Genomic DNA, 17,501 nt, shown 5'->3' with positions numbered 1-17,501 from the left:
GACAACTGACCCGGTCGGGTCCACCAAGACAGGGCCTCCCTCACCGTTCTGTCTAGAGATATCTGTTGGGATAAATCTGAATGATCGCCGTTCCATTGTCTCAACATGCACAGCTGCAGAGGTCTGAGATGAAACCTGGCAAATGGAATGACATATTATCCAGATACGGAGCCACTGCAATCCCCCTGGCTCTCGCTACTGCGAGAAGAGCTCCCAGAACCTTTGTAAAGGCTCTTGGGGATGTCACCAGACCAAACGGAAGGGCCACAAACTGGAAATGCTGGTCCAGGAAGGCGAACCTTAGAAATTTGAAGTGATCCTTGTGGATTGGTACATGAAGGTAAGCATCCTTTAGGTCTATAGTCATAAATTGCCCCTCTTGAACCAGAGGCAAAATTGACCTGATCGTCTCCATCTTGAACGATGGGACTGACAAAAACTTAGGGCCTTAAGGTCCAGAATTGGACGAAACGTGCCCTCCTTCTTTGGGACCAAGAAGAGGTTTGAATAATACCCCAGACCTCTTTCTGCCGGAGGAACTGAGACAATTATCCCGAGAAATGAGAGATCCCTCACACATCCCAGGAAGGCGTCTCTCTTCTATGGTTTTGAAGAGATGTTTGACAGGAGGAACCTGCCTCTCGGCAGATATGATTTGAAACATATCCTGTACCCCTGGGCGACGACTTCCAGGACCCAAGGGTCTGTAACGTCTCCCCTCCAGGCCCCCGCAAAGAGAGATAGTCTGCCCCCTACCTGGCCCAAGGAAGGGTCGGGTGCCACCCCTTCATGCCGACTGACTCAGCTGGCTTCTTGTTCTGCTTGGACTTATTCCAAGAGTTTGCTGGCTTCCAAGGTCCCTTGGATTGCTCAGATTTTGCGGAAGGCTGCTGGTGCTGAGACTTATCTGCATGAAAGGGACAAAAAGAGCCCATCAAAATTTAGCATTGACACTACGTCGTCTTTCATTACAGGCAGTGCTGTGGGATGGATCATGATACTTCCTGTTCTGTCACTACAGTTCCTGTGACCCCCACATCTTCACATCTGAGGGAAAATATTAACTTGTTCTGTTTAAAATGCACTGAGGTCCCTGGGAGGCAGGTTAGAAAATACTATTTCAAATTAAAACAGTGCATATTAAAGTGGTACTTTATTAGCGTTTTAGCCTCTCAGCTGCCTCCCAGGGACCTCAGTGCATTTTAAACATTAGAACAAGTTAATATTTTCCCTCAGATGTGAAGACGTAGGGCTCACAGGAACTGTAGTGACAGAACAGGAAGTATAATTATCCCACAGCACCGTCTGTAATGAAAAAGCCGGTGTCGGTACTAACTTCCGATGGGCCACTCTCATGCTACAGTAACACCAGTCCACCAATCACCTGCTAGAGACGACACCTTCCCAGTCTATGTCCCGCCCCTCCTCCCTGGGACCATCCCAGGAACACTGACTGCTCAGAGGAAAAGATACGTCACGTGTGCGCTCAGGATCTTCTCTTTAGTCGCCGCTAAGCCTGTTAACATGGGGCGAGTGATGTCACTTATGGGCGAGGTTAAAAATTGCGCACTCTTGCGGTTTTTAAACCGAGGCGATTAATTGCGGTTTAAAACCGTAACCGCAATTAATTGTGCAGTCCTAGTTATCACATAAATATATAATGAAACAATCTTACCAGAATCAACGCTGTGGAACAGGAACACAGCCCTTCAAGTGTGACACGTTAGTAGCGTCGCTCCTGACATGGACTTAGAGAAGAAAAGCAGGCAGCGAAATGCGTCAACACCTATTGCTTAAAGAGCTGTTAATATGAGTCGGGATGGTTTCGCAGAAGAACTTCCCCTGCATCTCCGGACTCTAACTTTCACCCATGCTCTCACTGAGAGGCTGACAGGACTACTTAAAAATTCACTTTTTTTTTCTCTTCCTTCCACTCCCACCCTCTTTCGCTCTCTCAATCTCCCCTATCCTCTTCTTTCTTTCCTTTTTCTGTCTCTTCTATTAAATACATTACAGAGTATGCTTTATCCACGTACCATTCACATACTACATTCTACACATTACTGTGGATATTTACCGACTGTTTTCTGGCAATATCTTAGGTCCCCTGTTGGGACTTTTCTGTAGTATTACTCCTTAATATAAAAATGAGCAATATCTTTGTAACATGGTCCTGTATATGGAATGCCCTTTTCCCTTTTGTTGGGAATATTGCCCTATTGTATTGTAACCACAGGCCTTGTTAAAAACAAAAAGAGGTTCTCTCCACGTAAATGTGCATGTTTTTATCTTTTATGTCAATGAGAATACTTGCTGTATATTTCTGTTTGATGCTCAATAAAAATCTTTAAACACTAAAAATTCACTTTCATTGCGAAGCGTACTACCCTCCATAAGAGACTACTCAGAATCTTCCGACACTTCTCTGCCAACCTCCTGTGGCAAAAGGCAAAGAATGACTGGGGGATGAGGGAGGTATTTAAGCCTTTGCCTGGGGTGTCTTTGCCTCCTCCTAGTTGCCAGGTTCTTAATTCCCACAAGTGATAAATGAATCAGTGGACTCTCCTTCCCTTTAGATGGAAAAAAAAGATTTGCAAGATTTAATCCATCCAAAGTTATACTTACCTTGCTTTCCTCACAGCCTCTTATGATCCAGTCTTCTTTTCAAAAGCGAGTCACAGGTGTGCTGTCTAATCACAGCGTGCCCGATCATGCTATTGAACTAAATGTAGCTCGTTTCTGCTCTGGGGAGTGCAGAATTATGTAACATTTTTTACATTCAGTATCCCTTTAAGAGTCTTTTTTTAAACTGGACATCAAAACAAATAAAAATGTTTGTAACAAAAATAAATACTTTCATTAACACACAGTGTTTAATTTTCAGTTGACTATTTCTGTGACTGGTAAAACTATTTTGATATTTTTTCCACCCCTGTATGTATGTGTATTACTAACATCCAGCAATGGTTTCATTTGGAAGCACATGTGTACAACTATTTAGCTATGTTCTCATGTTATAAACCATCTGTTAAAAAAATAATAATCTATACATTAAAGTAAAATTGTTTCATACTATAGTTTTCTTATAGCCTTAACACTAACCACATTATCTAGAATATTAAAGTTTTTAACATGATTATTAATCAGAACTACTAGTAGAATCCTCATTAATATAGTTAGGAAACAAATTCATGCCACTTTTTGTCAGAAACATGCATGTCTATTGCTTACTTACCTGGGATTATGGTGCGATGGCCTCACAGCCTGCTGATACAGACTCATATTTTAGGTTGCAATAAAAAGTGGCTGCCAGAATTTTGCTTTAATCGATCAGCAACATTATTGGAATTTCCATCACAGTGTGTGCAATTTAAAACATTATGCTAGAAGCCTTTGGCATAAATGCAGTTTTTAAAATGCACCTGGCTTTTCAAAAGACAATTTGTTGGAGCAATATTAGGGCTCACATGTCTAGGCACCAAGCCCATTTTTAAATTCACCATGGAAACATGGCAGTTGAGCCCTGGCATAAATAAATAAAACACCCATGAACGTACCATTCTAACGTTAGCTACAATCAGCTCATATGTTTAATGAAAAAAATCAATTCTCTTGATGAAGTTAATAAAAAGTAATTCTGGATTTCTACAGATATGTGTTTCACCATTGTAATCTTGCCTCTTCCCAACCCAACATGCCATTTAGCTTTTGTTGCTCCACTATGAGTAACTTCATCGGTACAAAATAAATATCCTAAATCAGTGAGCAAGAATACAGGTTTTAACAACTTTGCTCTCAATCTGTCCATAACCTAAAAGGTAACCTTATAATAACAAAGGGACATAATACTCATATGCTAAATCACTTGAAACTGATGCAGTTTAACTGTAAAAAGCCGACAGGAAAATATCACCTGAGCATCTCTATGTAAAAAAGGAACATATTTTACCTCACAATTTCCTCAGCTCACCAGAGTAAGTCCTGTGTAAAAAGTTATACTTCAGCTGCTGTACAGCTGCAGGTAAAAAAAAAAAAAAAAAAAAAAAAAAAAAAATGAACTCAAATGCAGGCAATCAGCATCAACAGTGCTGAGGTCATTAACTCTTACTGTGATCTCATGAGGAAATGACTTAACTCTCATAAGATTCCATAGTAAACTTCCATAAACTGAATAGAGAAATAACATGAGTATGCACGAAGCTCACTCCCTTGCCTGTCCCGGGACAGACATACGGATTTGCTGCTTAAAGTCCTTAGCAATGGGGTTTGAATACTTAGGACATTTTGAGGAAATATATCTTCCTTTTTAACAGAGATGTTTAGGTGATATTTTCGAGTCAGCTTTTTACAGGTGTGCTGCATCCCCAACACACACATAGATCTACGGCGCTCACCAACCCCACGACATCCACGGCAGCGTATCTTCGGGGTGTGCACATGTCAGCTGTAGCCTGCTCCAGAACGAGGGTGCACCCAGACAGCGTCCTTTGGCATAAATGCAGTTAGAACGCCAAACAGGATCACAGGTGAGGGAAAAAGGTCCGCAGCAACTCCTCTTCATGTAAGCAGAGACTCCAAATAAAAATGCAAAGTCTTTATTGAAGGTGGTGTAACATAAAACCAAAAGCGTGAGACACAGCTCACAAACAATCAGGAACAGAGATACAGTAATGCAAAGAACGGCAAACATGTTTTGTGGGGGGCCTCCACACTTGTTCACTGCTGTTGATTACACACACTGGATACGCCTTTTAAAGGCAAATACTCAAATCAAATTTAGAACATATGTGATGTTAACCCTTCCTGTTTATATTAAGTGGTTTAATACGCATTATTATGACATGAAAAAAGGCCAATATAAATAATATAATTTTTAACATTATTATATTTTTATTTATATTGGCCTTTTTTCATGTCATAATAATGCGTATTAAACCACTTAATATAAACAGGAAGGGTTAACATCACATATGTTTGAAATTTGATTTGAGTATTTGCCTTTAAAAGGCGTATCCAGTGTGTGTAATCAACAGCAGTGAACAAGCGTGGAGGCCCCCCACGAAACATGTTTGCCGTTCTTTGCATTACTGGATCTCTGTTCCTGATTTTTTGTGAGCTGTGTCTCACGCTTTTGGTTTCTTCAATAAAGAGTTTTTGCATTTTTATTTGGAGTCTCTGTGCTTACATGAAGAGGAGTTGCTGCTGACCTTTTTCCCTCACCCTTTAATCCCCACACTGTGCCTTAATTTTTTGTTATACTCAAATTTAAGAGGACCTAAACCGATCCAAAAAAATATTTATTTAGCTAGCATATTCTCCCTGACACACAGTAACTACACCACAACCTCCCAATTAGTCATCCAACATTTTGTGGTTATTTTTTTTCCCCCTACAACTGTAAGCTATTATAAGTAGGTTTCCTGTGGTCTTCTATAAGAGTATAAATGTCTTTAAGCTTACATTTCATTGGACCCCCTTTTACAGCTACAGAATATGCAAGTACTTACTGAAAGTGCAATGGGGGGGGGGGGGGGGGGAAGGTAATTTCTAAAACACTAAATTAAATAAAAAAAAGAGAAAGAAAAAAACAATTAAGCTTACTTACCTAGATATTTAGAATTTCTCCAGTATTTTATAAAAAGTATTTGTAGGTATTGGAGTTGCATTTTTTTGTTTCTTCTTACTGAAAATGTTTAACTACTTTGTCCTGTCACAAAAAAACTCACCTGCTTTAACGGTGACGATACTCCCTCTCTCTGTCCCGCTCCCGATCACGGTCCCGCTCCCGATCACGGTGTCTCTCCCGCTCCCGGCTTCTTTCCCGATAATAGTCGTCATGGCGATCTCTGCTACGGGATTTGTGCCTCCTGCTTTTTTCTCTAGACCTACTGTGGTCCCTTTCCCTTGAACGTTCACGCCTTCTAAAAGGAAATGTATCTATTAATTCTTACTTTAAACTAAGAATTTTCACAAGAAAGCTGTACTTTTTTCTATCATTTAAAAAAATAAAAAAAAAGAAGTAAACAAAAGATGAACACTCATGTGAATGGTTACAAAGTCAAAGATATGAAATTAAGCAGTCTCTTAACTGAAACTGCTTTATTCTATAATTTTATATGAACTTTAGTGGATGGCTGCTGTTCGTATCAAATTATCAATTTATTCAAGAAAAGTTGTACCTCACACAAGACATTAACAAGAATTTGTTTTTCTTTTAAGCACTAAGCTTACACTCTCAAAGGAATACAAAAATCTGATGGTTTATATATTTACTAGGTTATATGAACTTCAAAACCAAATGACTGCATTAAAAACACACACAGAGCTACATTACCTAGACCCAGAACCATAAGACTTTGATTCTATTCCATGCAAGCAGTCCTGCAGAGAGCTTATGAGAACCTTGCAACGGTCATCAGCAGATACTTTTGACTGTTTGATTAAAGAAATTGCTGTAACCAACGTCTCAATCGCACTTCCATAGTCACCTAGAAAAGAAACATTACATTTTAAGACTACAAAAATGTATTTTTTTCTTGCCTTTTCTCCTCTCTGCTCTAAAATATAATTCGATTTTTTTTAAAGTTTAACTTTTTTATTTAAATCAGAATTTTTAGATTTTTTTTTTTTAAATAAAATGCTTTTTGAGGAAAAATCTATAAATAAAGATAGATTATGTGTCTTAAATAGAAACTAAGTTATTTATCCTAAGTTATTTATCCTAAAATATAGATAGTTTTTAAATTCTATAGCAAGATGCTGTATATTCATGGCTGTAATGTTTATTTTTTTGGTAAATTAATTATATTAAATCATTCACAATGTAATGCTCTACAAAATGTTTCTATAAGATTACTTTGGGCAATTTTTCAACATTGAAGATATTATTTCATATTATTGTTTTTGTAGTTCTCAAAACTGTGAATGTGTGTCTGCAGAAATAACATGCCTTTCTTCACAGAAAAATGTTACCAAATAAACAGATTTGCGAAACCGACCTTAAAAAGGCAGCTAGATCCCAGTAGTGCATTGCTTCTGAGCCTACCTATGTATGCTTTTCAACAATGGATAACAACACATTGGTAAGTCAATAACAAGAGGAATATATGTGCAGCCACCAATCAGCAGCTAGCCTCCCATCTACTGAGCCAATATAGATATGCTTTTCCACAAAGGATACCAAGAAAACAAAGCAAATTAAATAGAAGTAAATTGGAAAGTTGTTTAAAAGTGCATGCTCTATTTGAATCATGAAAGAAAAATGTTGGGTAAGGTAATAGTTTTTCTCCTTCCAATAAAGTACAGCTGAAAAGTTAATCAAATATGAGTAGCCTATTAAACTGAATGTAGTTTACCTCCTAATAATTTTAATTAATTTCAATGATCTATCTATGAATATCTAAAGATTTATAACCAAATCAGTAATGGTCTGATATAACTGGAAAAATAATCTGAAAAGTAGTTTATCTAAAACTGAAAACCATAATTTGAAATCGCTCTGACTTTAAATCAAATCCACCCTGTTTTAGAGAGATCAAAACACAAACATAACACATATTAGCTTTCATCAATATAAAAGTACAATGAACTAAAAGTGTTGGAGTAAAATTAGAGCAGGGCTAGACAAACCCATGAGCCAGGTAGCCACTGGCTCCTAGAATTGTACTCCTAGCTCCAAACTTTTTGGGTTATTCTCCATAGATATAATTTACAAATACCATTGCCTGTCTCCTAAAAATACGTCCAGCTCCTAAAACAAAATTTATGCTTACCTGATAAATGTATTTCTTCCTTGACACGGTGAGTCTACGGATCATCTAATTACTACTGGGAATATCACTCACTCCTGGCCAGCAGGAGGAGGCAAAGAGCGCCACAGCAAACCTGTTAAATATCACCTCCCTTCCCTCCAACCCCAGTCATTCGACCAAAGTAAAAGGAGAGAAAGGAAGCAACAAGGTGCAGAGGTGTCTGAGGTTTATAATACGACAAAAACCTGTCTTAAAAAACAGGACGGGCCGTGGACTCACCGTGTCGAGAAAGAAATAAAATTTATCAGGTAAGCATAAATGTAGTTTTCTTTATAAAGACACGGTGAGTCTACGGATCATCTAATTACTATTGGGAATCAATACCCAAGCTAGAGGACACAGATAATAAGGGAGGGACAAGACAGGGAACCTAAACGGAAGGCACCACTGCTTGAAGAACCTTTCTCCCAAAGGAAGCCTCAGCCGAGGCAAAAGTATAAAATTTAAAGAACTTGGAAAAAGTGTGTAGAGAGGACCAAGTTGCAGCCTTGCAAATCTGCTCCACAGAAGCTTAATTTTTGAATGCCCAGGAATGCCTCTCAGGAGGCTGCTGTCCAGCAGTTTCATAGGCCAAGCGATTTATACTCTTCAGCCACAAAAAAAGAGAAGTAGCCATAGGTTTCTGGCCCTTACGCTTCCCAGAGAAACCAACAAACAGAGCCGAAGACTGGCGAAAATCCTTAGTCGCCTGTAAATAATATTTCAATGCACGCACCACATCTAGGTTGTGCAGCAGACGCTGCTTATGAGAAGAAGGGTTAGGACACAAGGAAGGAAGGAACAACAATCTCTTGATTAATGTTCCTATCCAAAACCATCTTAGGAAGAAACCTTAACTTAGTACGCAGGACTACCTTATCAGAATGAAAAATAAGATAAGGGGAATCACACTGCAACGCTGAGAGCATTGAAGACGAGCATTGAAGATTGCCCTTAGCTCTAGAATGTTTATGGGGAGAACAGACTCCTCCCGAGTCCATGTCCCCTGAACCTTTAGAGAGTCCAAGACCGCTCCCCATCCCAGCAGGCTGGCGTCCGTTGCCACAATCACATAGGTGGGTCTGCGGAAGCAGGTTCCCTGGGAGTGGTGTTCCTGAGACAACCACCAAAGAAGAGAATCTCGTTTCCCGATACAGATGTAACCGCGGAGACAGATCCGCATAATCCCCGTTCCATTGTCTTAGCATGCATAAATGCAAAGGTCTGAGGTGGAAACAGGCAAACGGAATGATGTCCATGGCAGCTACCATCAGACCGATTACCTCCAAACATTGAGCCACTGACGGCCGAGGAGAGGACTGAAGGGCCAGACAAGAGAGTCGAAGATCTTTGATTTTCTGACCTCTGTCAGAAATATTTTCATCAATAGGGAATCTATTATGGTTCCCAAGAACACTACCCTTGTAGCTGGAGTTAAGGCACTCTTTCCAAGATGCACCTTCCATCTGTGAGAGCGCAGGAAGGATAACATCTCTGTGTGGGAGTTCGCTTGTTGAAAGGATGGCGCCTGAACCAGGATGTCGTCCAGATAAGGTACCACCACAATGCCCCTCAACCAGAGCACCGCCAACAGGGATCCCAGAACCTTTGAAAAAATTCTGGGAGCTGTGGCAAGGCCGAATGGAAGAGCCAAACTGAAAGTGTTTGTCTAGAAATGCGAACCTCAGAAACTTGTGATGGTCTCTATGTATGGGAACATGCAGGTACACATCCTTTAAATCTACTGTTGTCATGAATTGACCCTCTTAAACCAAGGGAAGAATGGAACTCCGAGGAACTTCTGAGGTCTAGAATTGGTCTGAAAGTTCCCTCTTTTTTGGGAACCACAAACAAATTTGAGTAAAAACCCAGACCCTGTTCCTGCATTGGAACAGGAACTATCACCCCCAGGTCGGAAAGTTCTCTAACACAGTGTAAGAACGCCTCTCTTTATCTGGTCTACAGATAATCTTGAGAGCAGAAACCTGCCCCTGGGAGGAAAGGTCTTGAACTCTAGTTAGTATCCCTGGGACACGATGTCCACCGCCCAGGGATCCTGAACATCCCGAACCCACGCCTGAGCAAAGAAGGAAAGTCTACCCCCAACAAGATCCGGTCCCGGATCGGGGTCAGACGCTTCATGCTGACTTTGTGCCAGTAGCGGGCTTCTTAGATTGCTTTCCCTTGTTCCAAGACTGGTTGGACCTCCAGGAAGGCATGGACTGGTCCTACTTTGTAGAGGGAGAGGAAGGCTTACCCTTGAAGTTTCGAAAGGAACGAAAATAACTTTGACGTCCCTTCTGCTTATTCCTCTAATCATGAGGGAGGAAATTACCCTTTCCTCCCGTAATGTCGGAAATAATTTCAGCTAATCCCGGCCCAAAAAAGGCCTTACCCTTGTAAGGAATCGCCAAAAGCTTAGACGACACATCCGCAGACCAGGATTTCAACCATAAGGCTCTGCGGGCCAGTATGGCAAACCCAGAAATTTCTGCTCCCAGATTGATAACCTGAAGAAAAGCACCCGTAATAAAGGAGTTGGCCAACTTAAGAGCCTTGATCCTATCCTGGATCTTTTCAAGGGGAGTGTCTGTCTGAATAGAATCAGACAACGCATCAAACCAGTATGCCGCCGCGCTAGTGATTGCAGCAATACACACCGCAGGTTGCCATTGTAAACCCTGGTGTACATACATCTTATTGAGCAACCCCTCCAACTTCTTATCCATAGGATCTTTAAAGGAACAACTATCCTCTATGGGAAAAGTGGTTCTCTTAGCTAAAGTGGAAATTGCCCCTTCCACCTTGGGGTAATTTCTTATATGTGACACAAAAAACGTCTTATAACAACCCAGACAGCCTCTACACCTCAGCCAGCCCTGCTGAGGTGCCTACCTGCCCTGTTAACCGCTGGACTAGATAACTGCCCAACTCCTGTTAGTAGAAGAATCCGGACTCAATTAGAACTGCTACACTCGGTATCCGCTTTCTTTTTTTTAGAACACTTCACACAGAAAGCGGAACCGCAGATATGAAAAGCACCTCCAACACACCGGAACCGAGTAGGGATAAAAGGAAGCGCGCAAATTCTTTGCTGCTTCTAAAAACAGACTCGCCCATCGTGGTCGTTACAACCAGAAACTCCCGTCCAACATTAATTTTGAAACTAAAGTTGCTGGGAAAGTAAAACCACCATAAGCTGAAAAATAAAAGTGAACTAATTCTATAGTTCCTTCCTCACGTCCCCAGTGCCTGCACAAACTGCCTGTCATGTCCTATAACCCACGATAGGATAAATGAGTCCCAACAGATGTAATCTTACTCAGGCTTTTAATGTTAGGGCAGCATTAAATACATGGGTGGCGCAGTGAGGATTGTACCCCACAAGTTCCCATTGCTTGAAAGCCACCACTGCACTACTGAAGAGAATGACATGGGCTACAGCTACACCCCAGGACAAACTTGTACTGCTGAAAAATAAACTCTTGCTTGAAGAATCTTCTTCCAAACCCACCTCCTTGCTCTTAACATAGGCAAAGAGAATGACTGGGGTTGGAGGGAAGGGAGGTGATATTTAACAGCTTTGCTGTGGTGCTCTTTGCCTCCTCCTGCTGGCCAGGAGTGATATTCCCAATAGTAATTAGATGATCCGTGGGCTCACCGTGTCATTAAAGAAATTCTTTCGGGCTCCAAAATTTTAATCAGATTTGTCGACCCCTGAATTAGAGATTAAAGATACAAACAGGAAGAGGGAGTTTAAAGGACTTTTATATACCATTAAATACAGTAGAATTCAACAGATGCATAAAAAAATACAATGCACTAAAAAAGTCTAAAATTTAAAAGATAGTTTTTTTCTCTCTCACACATTTTTAAGCTATTTCTATGTTCATGTGAAAGACACCATCCAATCACAAAATAGATACGTATATAATGTGAATGCACATGCTCAGTAGGAGCTGGTGCCTCAAAAAGTGCACATATAAAAAAATGACTGCACACATTTTAATAATGGAAGTAATTTGTTTTTTTTATATTTTTTATTGCATGCCCTATCTGAATCAAGAGGTAAATTTTGAGCCAGGAGAGATGGGTGGGGGAAGAGAATTGGAAGAAACAGATGAGTCTGAGACGAATCCTGGAAAAGAGAACATTAGGGATGGCACAAGTAAGTTCTGAAAAAGAATAACCAATTGTGAAAAAGTATCCAACACCACAAATGCGGGTATAGCTATAATAGGGAAAGGCTATAACAAAATTTAGAGCATTTTTTTATTGCACTATTGTTTGCCAACCCACACAACGGTTACAATTTAACTACTAAACAGCAGTGCACTACTAGGCCAGAGCTTAACACAACCAATGAGCCAATCAGAAGCCCAGTGTGGTTGTAGTTACCAATCACTATACATGTTCAGTTCAGGATCAACTGAATATTGCTACTTTAAAGAATTTTCTTACTTAGAATCTTACACATTTTTGTCCCAGCTGGAGTGTTAAATGGTTTACAAATAGCGCCTTTACCTTTGAAATAGCTGCCTGGGGTATCCTTACCTATGCTAAAATTTTCTATACTTAAAGGGTTAGTCTAGTCAAAATTAAACGTTCATTATTCAGATAGAGCAGGTAATTTTAAAACAACTTTCTAATTTACTCCTATTATCAATTTTTCTTCGTTCTCTTGGTATCTTTATTTGAAAAAGCAAAAATATACGCTTAGTTGCCAGGCCATTTTTGGTTCAGCACCTGGGTAGCGCTTGTTGATTGGTGTCTAAATATAGCCACCAATCGCTACCTAGGTGCTGAACAAAAAAAGGCCCTGGCTCCTAAGCTTACACTAGCTTTATGTCTTGCATTCATATCTCTTTAAACTAAAATAACTTTTCATTTTTAATGGTGTATTATTTAGACAAGCTATTAGGGATGCACTGATACCATTATTTTTTAAGACCGAGTAAGAGTACGATACCAATTACTGATAATTTACTCCCTTCCCCATAGCCGTCTCAGTCTCCCGCCCTCCCCATAGCCGTCTCAGTCTCCCGCCCTCCCCATAGCCGTCTCAGTCTCCCGCCCTCCCCATAGCCGTCTCAGTCTCCCGCCCTCCCCATAGCCGTCTCAGTCTCCCGCCCTCCCCATAGCCGTCTCAGTCTCCCGCCCTCCCCATAGCCGTCTCAGTCTCCCGCCCTCCCCATAGCCGTCTCAGTCTCCCGCCCTCCCCATAGCCGTCTCAGTCTCCCGCCCTCCCCATAGCCGTCTCAGTCTCCCGCCCTCCCCATAGCCGTCTCAGTCTCCCGCCCTCCCCATAGCCGTCTCAGTCTCCCGCCCTCCCCATAGCCGTCTCAGTCTCCCTCCCCATAGCCGTCTCATTCTCCCTCCCCATAGCCGTCTCATTCTCCCTCCCCATAGCCGTCTCATTCTCCCTCCCTCCCTCTAGCCGTCTCATTCTCCCTCCCTCCCTCTAGCCGTCTCATTCTCCCTCCCTCCCTCCCTCTAGCCGTCTCATTCTCCCTCCCTCCCCATAGCCGTCTCATTCTCCCTCCCTCCCCATAGCCGTCTCATTCTCCCTCCCTCCCCATAGCCGTCTCATTCTCCCTCCCTCCCCATAGCCGTCTCATTCTCCCTCCCTCCCCATAGCCGTCTCATTCTCCCTCCCTCCCCATAGCCGTCTCATTCTCCCTCCCTCCCCATAGCCGTCTCATTCTCCCTCCCTCCCCATAGCCGTCTCATTCTCCCTCCCTCCCCATAGCCGTCTCATTCTCCCTCCCTCCCCATAGCCGTCTCATTCTCCCTCCCTCCCCATAGCCGTCTCATTCTCCCTCCCTCCCTCCCCATAGCCGTCTCATTCTCCCTCCCTCCCTCCCCATAGCCGTCTCATTCTCCCTCCCTCCCTCCCCATAGCCGTCTCTCCCTCCCCATAGCCGTCTCTCCCTCCCTCTGAACCTGCTGTTTACAATATTCCTGTGACCGAACCAACACAGCCCAATCTGATGGCCTTAGTTAGGAACCTATCTAGGGGGATAGGACCCCTCGGGAAGCCCCCAAATATCAAAGTTATTAGACAAAGGGACAGCATTCCCTTATTAAATTGGTAACAAGACTGCTTTGATGCAAAACTGCAAACCTGGCACAGTGATACTGAAATAAACTGAGCTCTTATTTTGTAATCAAAGTGCTTTGTATGCAGTTTGCTTTGTGGAATTAAATAAAGAGAAGGAAGTTCTGCATCTCCCAGTCTTGATTAATAAAGGAATGCAGCATGTGAGGGAGAAGCCCTAGCAAAACCATGTTCCTTTTTATATAAGCTTGTGTTAGATGTTTAATTCCTCATTTAAATATATTTTTTCACTCGTTGCTATAATTCCTACCTAATGTGTCAGATCACTTTTAGTGCTTATGTAGGTAGCTGCACAATTGTACATAATTTTTCTCTCTTTTGCAGACTCCGGGGGAAACAACCCTTGCAGTGGCACATCTCTCAGCAGTTCTATGGTAGCCCAGTTACAATATCGTAAGTGCTCTACCAGTACACTGCTCCCTTGCGCACCTTGTAATGATGACAGGGCTGGCGTGACATCATTTCCATTTCCTGGTATAATTACAAGGCGCGCTAGGGAGCAATGTGCTGGAAGCGCACTAAGGGCAGAAGCTACCTCGCGTTGCGTCCCTCCCTCACAGCGATGTAACTATACAGAGTAGGCACGCCTACTCTGCATTAGAGTATTGGTTTAGGTATCGGAGCATTTTGCACGAGTACTCATGCAAATGCTCAGTATTTGCAGGTACTAGTATCGGTGCATCCCTACAAGCTATGAAACACACAATTAGAATCCTTAGAAAAATGCTATTGCTGTTCATTCTCCAACCAAATCCTATTCCTTTCAAATGTTCTGACCCTAAACATTTGCTCAGTTTGTAATTAAAAAAAGCTAGTGATCAAATTTACAAAAACAATTAACCAACCAGCACTGGCATCAGAGACTGCTCTTGAAATTGCGCTGCTCGATATTGCTCTGTTCCTATTCATTATTTCTTCAAACTCTGCTTCACTTAATGGGGTTCGGCCAGCATCCATGTCTCTGCAATACACAGGTCTTAGGGTAAAATAATTAACACAAAGTGCAGACTTTAAAAATTAAAATAAGACAAATAAAATAAAATAAACTAACCTTCCTGGGGGCCCGTAATCTCTATCATAGGGTGGCGGACGTCCATATGGATCTGATGGAGGAGGCCCACGGTTGTCTGATGAAGGCATACCAGGATTACCGGGAGGAGGAAAGAAGTTGGGATTGACATGAGGAGCTGGTGGTGGGCCACCTGGGGGTGGGCCTGGTAAATGGGGAGGAGGGCCAAGTGCCATTGGGGGACCCGGTGGGCGAGGAGGGAATGGACCAGGGGGTGGCGGGGGACCTTGCTGTGGAGGTGGTGGACCAGGAGGAGGACCATAAACTGGGGGAGGAGGACCAGGGGGCAGTGGAACCAATGGGGGCTGACCATATGGTTGCCCAGGAAACATAACTGGTGGTGGTGGGCGTTCACCACGATTTGGCGGTCCTGATAATGGTGGAGGAATTGGCTGTCCAGGTGGTGGCGGGCCAGGCGGTCCTGGAGGACCTGGTGGGCACATGGGGGGTCTTGGTGGAGTTATTCCAGCTAAAGAAATAAAATAAAATTACTTGTATCATAATTTATTTCAAATGGCACAGCATGAGATGAGTAGAAGCATGCAATATTTTTAACAAGCACAGCATTGTTTTTGAAAATCTATCTCAAAATAATTTGTAAAACCCTATCCCTATTTGTATAAAAAAGGACAATATACCAACTAAATTTAAATGAAATATAATATATAAGATACTCTTCCCTTAGAATAGTTTTGGGAGGTGCACATTTTTTTTTGTCTGGGTGACACTATTTTCGCCACAACAGCTAACCATGACTAAATATATCAAATGTGCAATGTTCAGAATGTATTATGCAAAACCAGTTATCACTCTGATGTTGCTTTATACATCAAAGCCACAAAAATCTAATTCTTCCCTTCCATACACCTGCATTTTTCCCCACTGACAAGAATTGTTTTAAATTAAAAAACATAAATTATGTTTACCAGATAATTTAATTTCCTTCTGTATAAAGGAGAGTCCACGGCTTCATTCCTTACTGCTGGGAAATACTGAACCTGGCGACCAGGAGAAGGAAAAGACACCCCAGCCAAAGGCTTAAATATCTCTCCCACTTCCCCTTATCCCCCAGTCATTCTGCCAAGGGAACAAGGAACAGTAGGAGAAATATCAGGGTATAAAAGGTGCCAGAAGACAAATATAATTTTGGGGGCCGCCCATCGCAGAACATGGGCGGGGGCTGTGGACTCTCCATATACCGAAGGAAATGAAAAAGAAATTTATGCTTACCTGATAAATTTGTTTCTTTTACGATATGATGAGTCCAAGGATTTCATCCTTACTTATGGGATATCGCTTCCTGGTCAACAGGAGGAGGCAAAGAGCACCACAGCAGAGCTGTATATATAGCTCATCCCTTCCCTCCTACTCCAGTCATTTGACCAAAGTTAGGAAGAGAAAGGAAAAGCCAAGGTGCAGAGGTGACTGAAGTTTAACAAAAATAAAAGACCTGTCATACAAAAACAGGGTGGGCCGTGGACTCATCGTATCGTAAAAGAAACAAATTTATCAGGTAAGCATAAATTTCCTTTTACAAGATACGATGAGTCCACGGATTTCACCCTTACTTATGGGATACAATACCAAAGCTATAGGACACGGATGAAAGGGAGGGACAAGACAGGGAACGAACCTAAAACGGAAGGCACCACTGCTTGAAGAACTTTTCTCCCAAAAACAGCCTCAGACGAGGCAAAAGTATCATATTTGTAAAATTTGGAAAAGGTGTGAAGAGAAAACTAAGTTGTAGCTTTGCAAATCTGTTCAACAGAAGCATCATTTTTGAATGCCCATGAGGAAGCCACAGCCCTAGTGGAATGAGCCGTAATTCGTTCAGGAGGCTGCTGTCCTAAAAAAAATAAGAATGTTAGGAGGACCAAGCAGCCCAACAACCAGAACCATAGGATCTCATGTCAGACCCCAAAAAAAAAATGTCACTGCACTCTAACTGAGCCATAAACCTCTGAGGAGGCTCGTGTCCCGCGGTCTCCTAGAACCAGCGAAAAACACTCCTTTACTAACAAGGAGGAAGATAATCAGCTTCCAAAACCTTGCACACCCCAGATGTGAACAACAAAGTAAAAACTGACTACTCTGATGAAGTTTGATGGAACCTCAAGGAAAGATTCACCAAAAAAGGAAGAACCTCTTCCCATTTGGACAATATGACCTTCTTAGGGAGAAAAACTTGGATAGCCCTATTAAAGGGAAGACCACAAATAAGAAGAATGTGTTGCAAATTGCAACACCGGAATCTATGACACGTAGAAAGACAATCTACAGACGAAATAGGTCCTTGAATAAGATTCAAAGACCACCTCCAGAACAGGTGCAAAGGAAACCTGATGTAACTCCTGAAGGAAGAACCAACCCCAAATAGAGCAAGGAATGGACTTGCCTGCCCTGTCGCAGGTGGAGTCCTAGCACACACAACTAATACCTGGAAGATCAATCAATCTCTGGAACTGGAGCACAAACTGATAGCGAAAACTGCTTGCGAAAGAGCATACCAGAGAAAGTAACC

General features: G+C 42.0%; 1 protein-coding gene across 5 annotated transcripts in view; it reads right to left on the bottom strand.

The window, feature by feature from the left end:
• CPSF6 (cleavage and polyadenylation specific factor 6) overlaps positions 1-17,501 on the bottom strand; it is an 86,450-nt gene that overhangs the window by 41,199 nt on the left and 27,750 nt on the right. For 2 of the 5 annotated variants that reach the window (XM_053716818.1, XM_053716822.1), the window contains 4 exons: positions 14,960-15,446; positions 14,754-14,884; positions 6,335-6,488; positions 5,727-5,921 (listed from right to left, as the gene is read on the bottom strand). In XM_053716818.1, coding sequence (XP_053572793.1) covers positions 5,732-5,921; positions 6,335-6,488; positions 14,754-14,884; positions 14,960-15,446 — 962 coding nt within the window. In that variant the 3' untranslated portion in view covers positions 5,727-5,731. The remainder of the gene's footprint in view (positions 1-5,726; positions 5,922-6,334; positions 6,489-14,753; positions 14,885-14,959; positions 15,447-17,501) is intronic. The other 3 variants (XM_053716819.1, XM_053716820.1, XM_053716821.1) reach the window with 3 other exon arrangements.

The sequence above is a fragment of the Bombina bombina genome, chromosome 6, assembly GCF_027579735.1.
Source record: "Bombina bombina isolate aBomBom1 chromosome 6, aBomBom1.pri, whole genome shotgun sequence".
Taxonomy (NCBI): Eukaryota; Metazoa; Chordata; class Amphibia; order Anura; family Bombinatoridae; genus Bombina; species Bombina bombina.
This window is presented reverse-complemented; position numbering and strand designations above follow the sequence as displayed.